The sequence below is a fragment of the Peromyscus maniculatus genome, chromosome 8 (genome assembly GCF_049852395.1).
Source record: "Peromyscus maniculatus bairdii isolate BWxNUB_F1_BW_parent chromosome 8, HU_Pman_BW_mat_3.1, whole genome shotgun sequence".
Classification (NCBI taxonomy): domain Eukaryota; kingdom Metazoa; phylum Chordata; class Mammalia; order Rodentia; family Cricetidae; genus Peromyscus; species Peromyscus maniculatus.
Window position 1 is genome coordinate 93,521,680 of NC_134859.1, and position 15,821 is coordinate 93,537,500.

A 15,821-nucleotide genomic window follows, 5' to 3' on the forward strand; every position below is an offset into this window, starting at 1 on the left:
TGTGCCCACCGGAAGCTGCCCTGCACCCTTGGCTGTGTGAGCACTCTACCAAGAGAGGGATGGGGAGGGAGAATTTTGAGACCCAAGCCCCTGGTATCCACACCCCCCACATGTTTTTCCTTTCTTCTTCTGCCAGAGATCCAGGAAAGATGGGCTGGGGCCCCCTGCAATCCTTCTGTCCTCGGGGCTGGGGAGACTCAAATAAGTTCTGGAGAAGTAAGTGAGGAGAGACCTCTTCCCCGGGGAGGAGGCGCAGGAACCCTGCAGAGTGGGTGAGCCCAAGCTCAGGGGTGTTCATGCTTAGAGTCAGGAATTGCTCTAGAAAGTATACTTCCATGTAAAATAACACCCCACCCACTGGGCACATACACCAAGCTTGCCTTGTAAAAAATGGTCTCTGCTCTGCACAGGTCCCTGGTCTGGTGGGGACCGGGGCCAGCACTGAGTAAACAGCACCTCAGAGCAGGGTGGACTACCACGAACCCCACAAGTGCCTTAAGGTCTGGATGAGGGGAAAGAGAGGTGAAAGGGGCCTCTGGAGACAGGGGCTATGGACGCAGGATCCCAACACATATTTTGGGGGGCTACCCATTAGAAGAGAAGGAGCGTGAGGACAAGCCTGGACTTCCTCTTCCTGTCCTGGCTCCCAGAGGCTCTTGCATCATCCCTACTTGGCACAATTGCTGGTTTCCCCTTCTTCTTGCCTCCCTCAGCCCTTACCTGCATGAAGGTGCAGAAGGAGACCACATCCCAGAGGCACCAGGGGGAGAGTTTATTATAAGAACTGTACAAAGAAGCTTATCTGACAGCCTGGCTTTGAGCTGGTTCCCACCTAGGGAGCAGGGTTCACTCCTTAGAGAGGTCCAGGGGCAGCCACTGCAGACTCTGATCACGGCTCTTCCTCTGCAGTGATTTCTGCAGTTGGTGGAGAACGTCAGACCTAACAGATTCCTGAGGCTCTGGGGGCCAAACCAGGCTGGGCCCCCCGTGTGGGAAAGGCGTGGTTGGCAGGTTCTGGGCAGAGGACTACTGACTCTCCCTGGGGAAGCTTTCTAAAGGGACAGTCAGTTGCCATAGGAAGGAGATCTCAACTCCTTCGACAAAGAGACACGGGAAGGAGACACAGAGTGGGGACGAGACCGTGGGTGTGAGGACAAGAAATGGAGAAAGGGGAAGATCGAGTCTCTGAGGAGGGAGCCACAGGGACCTCCAGGCGAGGCAGGGAGGGGCTGAGAGAGCAGAGCAAGCAAGGAGACTGACCCGAGTGTGCACATATGTGAACACACGTGTGTGCACACCTACCTTGTCTGAAAGTTTGGCCGATTCCTGAGTTTTACTCAAACTGTTTATGAGCAACAAGAAGGAAAAAAAAAAAAAGGAATTTAGGCCAAGTAGGGCTGCAAGTGCAAGGTTTAGAATGTGTGTTCATCCTTATTTACTTCCTCACAGCAAAACTCACTCTCCTACATTTAGGGATACTTAGATGAGCAGCCCTGCGGTGGAGACACACACTTCCATCCTCTCTTCTCCCTCTCTGTCACACGGACACACACAGACACAAACATTCACAGATACACGTGTGTCTGCAGACACAAGTGGTTCACATACATACGGGTGTGTACAAACACACGAACTCAGGCTCACAAGCAGGTGCGCAACCACACAGATATACAGGGACACACACAAGTGTCTGAATCTCAAGACCCCTGAGCAGGACGCTCACTCCCTCTTCCCAGCCTGATCTCTGTTCTTTGAGAGTCGGCAGAACCTGGTCCTGGTGAGCAGAGCTAAAGAAAGTGGCTTTCAGCTGGGCGGTGGTGGCGCACGCCTTTAATCCCAGCACTCGGGAGGCAGAGGCAGGCGGATCTCTGTGAGTTCGAGGGCAGCCTGGGCTACAGAGTAAGTTCCAGGACAGCCAAGGCTACACAGAGAGACCCTGTCTCAAAAAACCAAAAGAAAGAGAAGAAAGCAAATGGCTTTCTTTCCAGGCCGCAGGAAGACTGAAGCCAAACCTGGTGGGCCTTCTTGATGGCATGCCATAGCCCCAGCATCAATACCTCTCCCGTGAGCTCGGTTCTAACATTCTCAGGGTCACTTTGAGGAAGCAGGAAAGACAAGGAGCAGGGAAGAGATGAGCAGAGATTAGACAATAAGGAGGAGAGGTCTCAGCCCTGGGGGTCAGAGGAAGGCAGAGAGAGGAAAGAGGGAGCGAACAGATTCTTTTTAGAGAGTATCAAACCTGACAGCAGCCAGACCTAGGGGCTCAGGCCCAAGCACATGAACGCAGCTGGCAGGACCCAGCCTGTAGGACCCATCCATGCATCCTAGAGAAAGGTAATTCCCGAGGGGAATCCTTCCTTGGTTCTTCCCCCCAGGGGCCAGCCAGGGGAGCTGTCCACCGGCCTGGATATGACTGGGTGAAAGGTTTCAGAAGTCATGTTTCCAGCCTGATAAATCCGGATCCAGTGGCCAATTGGCTCTGTGCAGCAATTTCGGTACCGGAACTATTTCCTTTTTACAGGGCACTCCTGAGCTGGCGGGGGGAAGCTGCGCCCGAGTCACAGGGATGGGAGCCCTGGCTAAGTTTTGGGGTCAGGTGTAGGTTTTCGAGGTTAAGACTTGTCTTTGTCCTGGCTAGAGCTGGGGGACTTGGGCCCTTAAGAGCAGTGCCAGCAAGGCAGCCAATCCCTCCATGATATGCTGGCCCTTCCCCAAGTAGGGAACAGCATTCTGGCGTCCTGGCCAAGAGAATGTCTGTCACGGCAATGTAAAGATGAAATTGGGAGGCAGGGGCTTCGGCCCCACCTGAGCCCTGGCACAATTCCCATTTCCCTCAGCCCGGGCGTCAAGCCCTGAATAGCCCCTGCCTCAAAGTCCCATCCTCCAGCTCTGCACACAGCTCTCTCATGGGAGCTTCAGGCCTGTGTCAATGCTCAGCTGGCCACCTTGCTACCACTCTCTATACAAGAGACTCTTTGACCCCTGGCCGCACAGTCTGCCCCTGTGGTGGTGATGGTGGTGATGGCGTTGATGATGGTGGTGGTGCTGATGGTGGTGGTGATGCTGATGGTGGTGGTGATGCTGATGGAGGAGGAGGAGGAGTCTGGGCAGTGTCCAAGGGGCTGGTGGGTGTGAGCTCCATGGTGGGTCCAGCATCCCCTGTAGACCCCTTCTCCTCCTCCCCCTGGCTCTGCACACCACTGTTCTCATTCTCAGGGCCGTACATCTTGTTCATGGTGTTGGCAATCAAGCCCTCCTTCTCGGGGGCTCCGTCTCCGTTGCCATCCTGGCTGTGGCGGTACATGTAGGAGGCCTGCTTCATAGAACGCTGCAGCAGGTGGCGGCGATAGGCCCTCTGGATTTTGATAGCACACACCTCCTCCTGCTTCCTCTTGAGGGTGGTGGTGATGGGCTCATAGGAGACCTTGGAGGGGTTGGCCGCCATAAACTTCTCCTCCATGGTCTGCTTGAGGGCATCCATCTCCCCAGAGTCACCCAGTACCTCTTTGGTCAGGGCAAAGAGGATGTCCAGGCAGTGGATCTTGTCCCCCGGCACCATGGGCAGGTCTAACGTGATAAGCTTGATCTTGTTGGGTTTGGCGATTTTCAGCGGCTCCTGCAGGGTGTCCACAAAGTCAGAGAGGCGGCTGTAGTCGATGAACTGAGTGGCATCAGGGTCGAACTTCTCCCAGGTCTCATAGAACATCTCAAAGTCGTCCTCACTGAGGGGCTCGCTGCTCTCCTCAGTGGCCACATTGAAATTCTCTAGGATGATGGCAATGTACATGTTGACCACGATGAGGAAGGAGATGATGATGTAGCTACAGAAGAAACAGATGCCAATGGATGGGTTGCCACAGTCACCCTTGAAGCTGGTGCCTGGGTTCTCCAGTGTCGGGTCGCAATCTGGGGGCCCACTATTGAGGATGGGGTTCAGAAGCCCATCCCAGCCGGCTGACGTGGTGATCTCAAAGAGGCAGATGATACTGTTGCCAAACGTCTCGAAGTTGAACATGTCGTCGATGCCCGACTCTTTCTTGACATACGCAAAGTTAGACATGCCGAAGATGGAGTAGATGAACATGACCAGGAAGAGGAGGAGGCCGATGTTGAAGAGAGCAGGCAGTGACATCATGAGAGCAAACAGCAGCGTCCGGATGCCCTTGGCCCCACGGATCAGACGCAAGACTCGCCCAATCCGCGCCAATCGGATCACACGGAACAGTGTGGGCGACACAAAGTATTTCTGTATCAAGTCAGAAAGCGCAAGGCCTACGAGAGAAACAGAGGCTGGGTCAGGCACTGGGGACATGGAGGGCTGGGGGGGCCTGGCCCTGTGTGCTCAACTCTCTGACTATGGCTTCTCCTAGAGCTCTTGGCGGCCCCGGGTTACTTTGTCCTGCCAGCTGGAGGTGGGATATATTCAAATTGATGGGGTCCAGCCTTGAATCTGCTTGCAGTTACCACAGGTGAGAGAGAGTGGGGAGGAGAGAACAGCTGTGTTCTCATCTGTAAAATGGGCGTGAGGTGGCACCACCATGAAAGAGTGAGGCCAGGCCCGCTAAGCGCGTAGGAAGTAAATGCCTGGCATGCAGTAAACACTCAATAAACAGTACCTGCTTACTGTCGTGGTTGTAGACAAATCTGTCCTCCTCTCAGTGTATAGATTCTGGAACCCTTTTCTTATTTGTGTGGATGTTTACATGTATGTACATACTTATTTGTATGTGTGTATATGTGTGTGCACGCACACAGGCCAGAGGAAAACCACATATATCATTTCTCCTCAGATACCATCCACCTTGTTTTTTTGAAAGAGGGTCTCTCACTGGCCCTGAGGCCCAATGATTAGGCTAGGCTGGCTGGCCAGTGAGCCCCAGAGTCCCAACTGTCTCCACTACCTCAGTGCTGAGATCACAAGCGAGCGCCACCATGCCTGAGGATCAGACCCAGATCCTTGTGCCTTCGAAGCAAGCTCTTGATCGACGAACTACCCCTTCAGCCCTCTCTCGTCCTCTTGGCTCAGCATGTGGCCGCCCAAGAACACACCTGCTGGCTTCATGTGTGCACAGATGACAGGTGGCCTGTGAGCCATGCGTCCCTCTGTGCATCACAGGTAAAAGAATGGCAGGCACATGTGTGTGCTTTGTATAGGTGTGTGCGTATGCCAGGTCTATGTGCATGAGGGAAGGCTTCCCTGAATGACTCATCTTGGTGTGGCCCTGCCAGCTCACCCACGATGGACAAGATGACCACCACAAAGTCGAAGATATTCCAGCCGATGGTGAAGTAGTAATGGCGCAGGGCAAACATCTTGAGCACACACTCCCCGGTGAAGATGATGATGAAGACCATGTTGATGTTGTATAGGATGTCCACCTTGAGCTGGCTCTGGTCATCCGTCTCCACCATCATGGTAACCATGTTAAGGCAGATGAGGATCATGATGGAGATGTCAAACACCTGCTTTGTCACGAAGTCGTACACCATGCCCTGGATCTTGTTCTGCAGTGAGACGGAACACGCACATGTGGGACATGGAGTCAGGGAATACGGTCAAGACCCAGACAGGATGGGTATGAGCGGGAGGTGCAGCAGAGCCCTGGGGAGGGGGAGGGGAGAGGGAGGATGTAGGTGCGAAGCATGGTGGTGAAGTATGCCACAGGAGGGAAGGGTCTGGAAACATCATTCTCTGAGTGTGGGGTGAGTCTGTGTTCAATGGTCCCCATTTTAGGGCCCTTCCTCCCTACACAGTCCCTAAATCATCTCTACCCCTCTTCCCAAGTCATCGTTTGCTGGGGTGTGTGCACATCCACTTCCGGCTCCTTGTTGGGGCCCCTGTCTCACAGGCCAGAGGTCTCACTTGTGGTGGGCACTGGGAAGTCGTGTGGGGCTAGGTGAGGGGTAATCAGTAACAGGAGCCTAGAGACGTCTGCTGTGTTTGTGAGCAGAGCCTTGTGAGGCTGAGTCCTCGAACGTGGAGCAGAGCAAAGGCTGCGTGGACATCTGCTGTCCCCTCCCCTCAGGCGGCAGCCGGGTACAGGCCACTGGGGGAGGGGCCAGAGCCTGATACCTGAGGTCGGGGAATGGGCTTCTGGGGCTTCTTGGAGCCAAGCTTCTTCATGGCGTTGTAGTATTTCTTCTGCTCCTCTGTCATGAAGATGTCTTTCCCTCCAAAGTATAGCAGGACGGAGACAGTGAGGATGAGGCGGGTCCCTTTCCCTGCTCCCAGGACCCCCCCCCCCAAGCACTGCCTTGAAGGTGGACCGTACCCCTGGAGAAGTGTCTGGTGGGGCTGGAGGTGGAGGGGTGGGGAAGGGGGAAACTGGCTCTGAAGAAGGGTGGATGAGTAAAAGGAGGAGGGAGCAAGAGGGTTTCAGGCCCATTTCCCAGTTTCAAGCTAAGTTCCACTAATGCTTCACCAATGGGTCCTTAGCTTGTGTCTACTTAATTTATTGTTATTGAGATAGGGTCTCTCTTTGTAGCATAGGCTGGCCTCAAATACACTAGGTAGCCCAGGCTGGTCTACAACTGGTGAACTTATTGCCCCAGACCACTTAGTGCTGAAACTCAGGTGTGTGTCACCTTGTCCGGCTCCACGTCCACCTCATATTATAGATTGGGAAAATGAAACCTATAGGGGTCAAGTCATGGTTCGGTCCACTAATGGGATTTCAATCTATGCTTGCTACCCCAGGTATCCAGGTGGGTGACTGCTCAGGGCTTCTCAGGCAGCTGATGACTACAGGAAGAAATAAGTGGATGGGGCACGGGGGTGGGAGTCATTTGGGGAGGGCCAGATACTCATCTTCTTCTTCTGTTGGTTGAAGTTGTCAATGATGACGCCGATGAAGAGATTGAGCGTGAAAAAGGAGCCAAAGATGATGAAGATGACGAAGTAAAGGTACATGTAGATGTTCACCTCATAGTGCGGCTGCTCCTCCTTCTGCAAGGTGAGGTACATGCACCAGGTTTCTCTCTGCTCCCCAAAGTACTATGAACGGGACTCCCCTCCTCCCCAGGCTGCAGGGCTACCAAAGAGCTAGCACGGCAAGGTGGAGGTGGGGTGGACGTGGGGATGGCAGAATGGACCACTATCAGCTCCCTCTAACTTACTTATCAACCCAGTGAGCCAACTCACCTCCCGGGAGTCCACGGCTGCATACATGATGTCCATCCAACCCTTGAAAGTGGCCTGAAAGATCATGGCGGTCATGAGGTGGGGGGTGTCCCATACACCACCATTCATGTCTCCCTCCCTTCCCTAATCAAGCTCTCTCCAAAGACTGCCTGCCAGGACCTCACTGGGCAGCATCAAATAGACTAGAGAGAGATAAACACTACCTCCAGGTCCCGTGGTATTGCAGAAGGGGTTGGCCACCCCTAACATGGAATAGTAGATTCTGATATGATGAGGGACAACTGGGCACTTCTACCTGGTTCTGAGAAGGCTCAGTGGGTGTCACTCACCACTTGAAGGAGGGAGAGATAGCCCAGACCCACGTTGTCATAGTTGACCTTGACGTTCATCCAGCGGACCTGGCCCGTGTGCATGAGGCTTTCACACTCAGACTTGTTGTTGACCACAGAGATGTCGAATCTCTCAGAGGTAGTTGTGTTGACACAGTAGTAGAACTTCCCAGCAAACAAGTTGACCCCCATGATGCTGAAGATGAGCCAGAAGATGAGGCACACAAGGAGCACATTCATGATGGAGGGGATGGCTCCCAGGAGGGCGTTCACCACCACCTAGGGGCCAGGGTGGTGGTGGCGGTCATTACTAGGGCCACTCTCGGGCATCTCACAGGGGACTCCCAGCCAGGGGACCAGGCATTGCTGAGCACTGGCAGTCAGGAAGGGCTAATCTTAGCCAGTCCTAGTGTGGGAGGAGTCTGCTGGGGCATATGGGTGCAGGGGCAAGGGGTAGGGGTAGGGAGCTAGCAGACTGGTCCTCTAGAAGGGCTCTTTGCTTGGCTGGAGCCATCAAGGCAGAGTGAGGGTGCCTGGCTTCTCTGGAAGCTGCCAGGTCATGGATCACAAGGCAGGAGATAAACACGCTTTCTTAGCCCCATAGGAAACTCAGCCCATGTGACCTGGCTTGGCTCACCGCATCAGTGAAAGACACAAAAAGGACCTAAAAGAAGCCACCAAGGTCCGCAGAGCAATAGGACTCAGGGTCAGGCCCCTGTCCCTTACCGGCCCTGGCCATATAGGCTTCCCAAACTGTTTTAGTCTTGGATGAATCTGAGAATTGTGCCCCCTGCTGCCACCACCCCCACCCCCTTTTAAGTGTTTTTGAGACAGGGTCTCATGTATCCTAGGCTGGATTTGAACTTGCGGTGTAGCTGAAGAAGCCCTTGAGCTGCTACTCCTGCCTCCACCTCCTGAGTGCTGGGATTAGGGGTGTGTGCCACCACACCTAATGTATGAGGTTCAGGGGATTGTCCCCAGGGCTTTGTGCATGCTAGGTGACCACTCTACCAACCGAGCCACACCCTAGCCTGATCAGTTCCCCTTTAGCTAAGAGCTATCTCACGACCTCTAGACAGAATTGGTGGCAGGAGCTGGGGATGCTATGTGTTTCTTCAAACCACTCAGTTGGCCACGAGCAGGTTATTTCTCTCAGCGGGCTGAGGTCCCCAGCACCAGGACTGGGGGCCCAGCCGTGGGCCAGGATCTTACATGAACTGGGGAGGTCGGAGTGCTTAGGCTGAGCTTGCTACTGCCCCGGAATGAGATCTCGTTCCCAGCAGATCTTCCGTCCCTAATGGAAGTCCCATTGATCTTGCCCAGACCCTGTGTTCACCTGTGACTTCCGCTCTCTCGGACCTCTGGGGATCTTCACTAAAGTGCCCCTGAAGCCAAAGGCATGGTTCCACGCTCAAGATGGGCAGGCTCAGTACTGAAGCAGAAGTACTTGCTCACGTGTTCCTGTTACAGGGCCCTGGGGGCCCCCAATCTGAGGTGGGGAGACCCGTAAACCCACAGGCCAACCTTCCTTCCTCTTGCCTCAAGCCTTCCGGGCCACTGCAGCAGCCTCTGCTGCCCTCCAGTGGTGGCAGGGGTAAGTTAATGGGAACGGGGCTTCCTGGAGACGGGTCACAGCCCTGAACTCCAGTCATCAGCAATTTGAGCCTTCTGCCTGCTCCTGGTTGACCGCCATATTGTCATGTACCTTGTGACCCTGCCCCATGGGTGGCTGCTCCCACGCCCCGAGTCCTCCTCAGCATTCCCCCATCCAATACTCACCCTCATGCCCTCAAATCGCGACAGTGCCCTCAGGGGACGCAGGGCCCGTAGTGTGCGCAGGGATTTGATGGGCCCCAGCTCAGAGTAGCCCAGCCAGTTGGCCACTAGGCTAATGATGGAGACCTGTAGGAAATGTGTGTTCAGGAGGTGCAGGGTCCCCGGCTTTCCTCCAGCCTGGGACAACAAGAGGCGAATCCCAATTTCTGTTTGTCTCCTGTAGATCTCATCCCTGGTGGATGATCCTGTCTGGTGGGAAGAGTAGCCTGTGACCTCTAGTACCCCTCAATGATGTCACCTATGACAGTAAATGGGAAAGATAGTGCCTGTCTCGTGTGGTCCTGTATGCCTATCAAAGAACATATGAACAGGCATCATAAGGCCCCAGGCCTGGTCTGGAAGCAAGAAGTCAGCCTATAGGGAGCAGTGATGACCTGGGGGCCTGACTCTCTGCGTGAATTTGGAGAGGTCCCACCTCCAAGAGCCTGGGCTCCCTAAAGGTCTTGACATCTGACTGTGTGACCAGACCCAGGGGGACTCACGTCCACAATGAGGAAATCAAGCCAGCACCAGGCGTTGGTGAAATACACCTTGAAGCCGTAGGCCACCCACTTAAGCAGCATCTCCAGGATGAAGATGTAGGTGAAGACCTTGTCGGCATATTCCAGGATGGTGCGGATGACCCGCCGCTGCTCGATGTAGATGTCCTCGAAGGCCTGGGGACACCAGGACAACCCACAATGGCCGGGGGCTCAGAAGCTGGGGCAAGCAAGCTCTGTTCTCCCATCCTGCCCGCTGCTGCTGGTTCCCAGGGCTCTTCCTCGGGAGGTAGATTGGGACACCCCTGAGCATCTTCCAGCCCCCATCTATCACTGGAAGGGGCAAACTTCCTGGTAGGGAAGGAGTCTTAGTTCTCAACCAGCTGCTGGAGGTCCACAGTGATGTACCCTCAGTCCTGTCTACCCTTAACTCCAAATTCCCAGGGCCCACCTGCCTCCCCACCGGCTGAGGGGACCCTGTCTTCTACTTTGGAAACTGATGCTGGGCTGGGGAGAGACCACTGCTTTCCTGTAAGCAGGAGAGCTGGAGTTCAGAATCACAGAACCTATATCAGGCTAGATGGAGGTGGTCGCTTGCTTATAATCCCAGTACTCAGGAAACAGAGACAGGAAATCCCCGGAGCAAGATGGCCAGCCAGCCTAGCCTAGACGGTAAGTTCTGAGTTCAGTGAGAGACCCTGCTTCAATACAGAAAGTGGAGAACAGCGGAGAAAGGCGGCTACCATCCACCTCAGGCCTCTGCATGCATGCACACAAACACACATACAAACATGCACACACACACACACACACACACACACACACACACACACACACTTCTAAAAATATAGATGAGTCTCCCTTTGGATTCTCTGGGTTTGGAAGTGTCCCGTCTACATCCACCCTTGGCATAAAGGGGTGGGACCCTTAGGGAGCAAGGCCCCTGCTTCGGCTCCCGCCCTGCCCTCCGGGGGAGGGTGCCTACCAGGGCTCCGCTGCTGAGCAAGATCATGAAGACAATAAAGGTCTCAAACCAATTGTGTTCCACAATCTTGAAACAGGCCCGGCGCAGCGTCCACCACATTTTCCCACGGCCCTGGGAGATGTCCACATAGAGGCAGGGGCAGCGCTGCACACAGGCTGGGAGGGGGTGGTACAGGTCACTGGCCATTGGGGGTTTCAGGAGGCACCTTCCCACCCTCTGCCATGCCACCCCAAGACCAGGGCCCCACCTCCTCCCCACACCTGGCTCCATCTGGTTCCCATGGGGGCTCTTTCTACAGCCTATTCCATCCATGTGCCAACTGCTGCTAGGACGGACACAGGAGGAAAAAGATGGTTCACAAGCAAGCTCAGGACGTCAGCTGCCCCATGCTTCCCCATCTCAGCCAGCCTGGGCTTCTCAGGCTCAGGGGTTGGCTTCCCCGGTAAGGCAAGTTGAGAGGCACCAGGGAAGAAACCCCTGTGTATTTCTGTAGCCCTCCTCTGGCCTGGGTCGGGGGCTGGTCTGTAGGTGTGTCCTCACCCTCCGTGAAGCATTCCTCAGGCAGCTCCCCGTCAGGGTTCTCCTCAGCCTGCTCCTCAGGGTCCTCTTCAGGGGGCTTGTAGTCAGCTGTGCTGCAGACGGAGGAGTTCCCGTCATAGACAGGCGGTAGCGGCTTCTGTGGGGGCCACAGGGCACATGACTCCTGGGTCCCAAGAGATCCCCGTATTCTCCCAACAGGTGGGGTAGTATGGGAGATCAGACAGAAAGGAGAAGAGAGTGGAGCAGGCTCCATTCATTCATTAGTTCATTCATTCATTCATTCACTTAGTTCACCTTGCGAAACTATCACTACCCCCTGGCGAAAGCACCCTAGTGACCAAGCTGTCCTCAGTTCTGCCCTCATGGCACTTGAGACCTCGGAAAGCACAGTGCAGTCATGAGGAGGCCTCCTGAGGACAGGAGACGAGCTAAGGGATGCTTGGTGGGGGATCAGCCCGGTGGGGTCCCGCGAGGTGTAGGGAGGAAAGGAGGGGTCAGCAGAGGAAAGGAGGCCCGAAGGAGCTTTTGAAGGGGCAAGGGTGAGAAGCAGAGCCAAGGGAGCTCTGGGCTGCCGCAGCTGCAGAGAGCAGACACATGGTGCCCCCAGAGTCCAAGCCTTCCCACCCCCAGGGGCTGTTTGGCTGAGAGGTCCAGAGAGGATGGAAAAACTTTCCCCTGCCAAGGCTCCAGTGTGGCGCCAAGGGAATCTGATCAGAGTGGGGGCGGGGTGTGGGGGCTGGTGCTCTGGCCTAGCTAGGCCTCCTCCAACCCCCCCCAACCCTCCACACACCCCTCCACCCCCCGCCGTAATCCCAGACCAGATTCTCAGGCTGGCCTCCACGCTTCAAGGAGATCCTTCATGGTGAAGTCTCTGAAGAGAAAGATGAATTGGGCAGCCCCCTCCGTGTGTGTGTGTGTGTGTGTGTGTGTGTGTGTGTGTGTGTGTGTGTGTGTGTGTGTGTTGTAGCTCTGTACCCAGTGCACTAGCCAGAAAACCAAGGGCGGGCAGGTCTTGCTGCCAGTTGACAGAAAGGAAAACTGAGGCATGGAGCATTTAGCCAATCAGAGCATACACTCTGGCCCCATCCTCACACGTCAGCTCTCATAATGGCCCTTGAAGCTCGGCTTGCTCCTCAGACTTCTTGCCTTCCCAGAGCCCTGGGCCTGCCCCTCCCGCAATGAGTTCCTAATACCGAGGTCGAGGCTGGTGCTGTGTTTCCTGGGGGTATTTATAGCACCGTAGCGGGCACTCAAGCCCCCGGTAAGTCAGCATGCCACCACGTACTGGTGTGTGCTGGGGGTGGGGGTAAGGAGTCGAGAGCTTTTAGGGCAAAGTTCATTAATGCCCCGCCAGGCCCTGGGTTGAAGGGTGGGTGGGTATCGTCCCTTGCTCCCATCTTGTTAATCTTTTCCCATTAGGACTACAGGAAGTGTGAGGTGTTCAGAGTCAGCTCCCCCAAGGCAGCCCCGTCAGGGTCCCAGACTTTGAGGGTGACCACCACCTGTGTCTCAGTAACCTCCTAATTCCTCAAAGGGAGGGCCAGGAGGAGTGAGCTATCTTAGGCCAGCAGGGCTGAGTGGATCAGCACTCTGACTTGTCCTTGTTTCCAAACTCCCATTGGGTTCTCTTGTTGTCCTCATATCGCTGGCCTGGACCTGGTACCCTGTACCTAGTACCCTGGTACCAGGTCCAGGAAGTTTGGAATAGGCCTAGAGGAATTCTATGCAGAGATAAATGACTATGCCACTTTCAGCCAGCAGGGGGGCTTTGGCGCTATAGATCAGATCTGAACATAAGTGGGGCAAAGACTGGGCAAGGGCCTTCAAGCCCAGGGGGTTATTTAAGAGAGGCCTGTTGGAGCTGGGCATAGTGGTACAGCCTTTAATCCCAGCACCCAGGAAGCAGGGGCGGATCTCTGTGAATCCCGGGCCAGCCTGGTCTACAGAGTGAGTTCCAGGATAGCCAGACACAGAGAAATTCTGTCTCGAAAAACCAAAAATATCTGTCCAAGAATGCCATCTGGTGGCAGAAAGGGCCCAGGTAGAGTTTTGGCCTGGCCAATTGTAGTAATCCTGGTGCCTGCCCTAACACTCACAGAGAGCTGACTGTGTGAGCCAACACAGCACAACGCCACAGGGCAGGAACCTCTCACCGATGAAGAAACTCGGGGTCAGAAAGGTTTTATGACTTGTCTAAAGTTAAGCAAAAATGTAAAGCTGGGTGTTGCTGCCCCCCCGTCCCCTGCGGCCAGCCCCTCAGTGGCATCACCCCGTCCCCCCGTCCCCTGCGGCCAGCCCCTCAGTGGCATCACCTTGATGTCTTCAGGCTCCGAGAACGTATCAGTCTCCTCCTCTGTGGGCATCTCCAGGTCGGACTCCTCGGAGGCAATGGGCACCTGAATGGTGAGGTAGGGGTTGTTGATGAAGTTGAGGTGATCCAGCTCGATGCTGGAGCGGGGGCCATCAGTCAGGCCCACGTGGTTCAGGATGTGATTGTCCTTCAGGTCCTTGTCTCCATCTTCGGGTGGCGGTTCCTTCTTCTCGTCCTCGGGAGCACTTTCCCCAGTCTCCCCAGCACCCCCGGGCTCACCCAGGCTAAGCATGATGTCCTTGGGGCTCAGGATCTTGCCGCGCAACAGCCCCAGGAGGAAGGCTTTGGCAAAGCCGATGCCCCACTTGATGCGCCCGATGGCGATCTGCAGGTTGTTCATCTCGCCGTCTTCGTCTGATGCCGCCAAGCTGTCGGCACTGAAGGAACTCAGCAGGAGAGCCAGGAACAGATTCAGGACCTGAAAAGCAAGGGCAGAGGGTGTCAGGCCAGCCAGGGTCTGGGGGATACCACCTTCACCCCAATGGGGTCCTCAGGACTATACGGCAGAACTGCCTCATGTTGGGCACTTGAAAGGATGCCATCTGCCTGGTGTGGCAGTACACACCTTTAATCCCAGCACTCAGGAGGCAGAGGCAGCAGATGTGAGTTTAAGGCAGCCTGCTGGTCTACATAGTGAGTTCCAGGACAGCCAGGACTATGTAGAGAGACCTTGTCTCAAAAATAAACACATAAATAAATAAATAAACAAATAAATAAAAATAAAGGATGTCATCTGCTGGGGTAGATGGTACTCATGATTGCCAGCGGGGAGGGCTGCTAGTATCAGTCCCACCCTACAGATATGGAAACTGAGGTTCATGTCTATCATGGGACTCTGGTGCCCAAGGCAGTGACAGGGTTTGGGGAGGGTGCTGGATGACAGAGGCTCTTACTGAGGTTCACTGTTGCCCAGGTCCAAGCTTCTAAACTTTTAGGAATCCTTTTTTTTCTTACTGTTGTTTTGTTTGTTTGTTTTACAAGACAGGGTTTCTGTGTGCAGCCCTGGTTATCCTTGAATTCACTCTGTAGTCCAGGCTGGCCTCGAACTCACAGAGATCCACTTGCATCTGTCTTCTGAGTGCTGGAATTAAAGGCATGTGCCACCAATATCTGACTGCTGACTAGATCTTAAAAGGCCACAGTCAACCCATCCACTCCCTCCATTTTGTTTTCCAGGGGACAATGACTACATACCTGCCTCGTGGCCCCAGAGAGCCCACAGCCTAGTAGAAGCAGGGCTTTGATCAGACAAATCCCATACCATGGGGTGTAGGTGGCAACAGAGACTAGGGGATAAGTTTGGGTACCATGCTACCCAGCTCTACACTTCAGTTTATTAGGCTATCCTATGCTTTAGTTTAATGTAAAATGAAGATAATTCCATCACATTGTGATTGCTAAGCAAACAAACAAACAAACAAAACCCCAAAAGAGATAGAAGACTTACTAGGTACTCAGACTGGTTGCTATTACACATGCAATGATAGATAACTGCGCAAGGTGGAGGAATTAAATGATCAACCCCGAGGGTGGGTCAGCATTTTGTAAGTAAGAAAACTGAGTCCCAGAGTGGTGGAATGATTTGTCCTAAGACAGACAGCATAGCCAGGACTATATCTCAGGTTTCTAGTGCCGTTATACAACCTTAGAGGGCACCATTGCCTTTTACTACAAGATGACCTCTATCCTGGGAGGCTTGCAATATGGCAGCCCTTCCTCCCACCAGCCCACCCATCTTTGAACAACAAGATGAAGGTGAAGTTGTCTGGGGTAGGAGGTCACAGCTTCTGTCTGCCAAGGGCATAGCCATGGTCTTACGCTCCTGGGCATGAGGGAATAAGGGAGCTTATGTGTGAAAATCTACTGTCCTTGACTGTCTTCATGTGTCCCACTGCCTGGCACGATCAGTGTCCTCCAAGGTCTTTTCATCATTGTCTCAACTATCAGTTTAATATCTTTAAAAATTATATGAAAATCCTCTTTGGGGAATGTGCTTGGGGTCGCTGCCCCACATCCCATAGCTTCCCGCCATTGCCCCCACCCATATTTCCTGGTCTTTCTTCTCCCTTTGGGGAGGGGACATCCAGTTGCCAGAAACACATTTGAGATGGGAATTAGCTGCTCTCTGGGTCAGCAGGGT

General features: G+C 54.3%; 1 protein-coding gene across 1 annotated transcript in view; it reads right to left on the minus strand.

Moving 5' to 3' along the window:
• Positions 1–756: 756 nt before the first annotated feature.
• Scn4a (sodium voltage-gated channel alpha subunit 4) overlaps positions 757–15,821 on the minus strand; it is a 44,949-nt gene continuing 29,884 nt past the window's right edge. Inside the window, exons 15-25 of the mRNA XM_015994323.3 lie at positions 13,623–14,099; positions 11,311–11,446; positions 10,771–10,925; positions 9,789–9,962; positions 9,250–9,372; positions 7,471–7,749; positions 7,142–7,195; positions 6,809–6,946; positions 6,074–6,178; positions 5,235–5,505; positions 757–4,272 (exon numbers count right to left, since the gene is read on the minus strand). Of these exons, the coding sequence (XP_015849809.1) occupies positions 2,960–4,272; positions 5,235–5,505; positions 6,074–6,178; positions 6,809–6,946; positions 7,142–7,195; positions 7,471–7,749; positions 9,250–9,372; positions 9,789–9,962; positions 10,771–10,925; positions 11,311–11,446; positions 13,623–14,099 (3,225 nt within the window). The 3' untranslated portion in view covers positions 757–2,959. The remainder of the gene's footprint in view (positions 4,273–5,234; positions 5,506–6,073; positions 6,179–6,808; positions 6,947–7,141; positions 7,196–7,470; positions 7,750–9,249; positions 9,373–9,788; positions 9,963–10,770; positions 10,926–11,310; positions 11,447–13,622; positions 14,100–15,821) is intronic.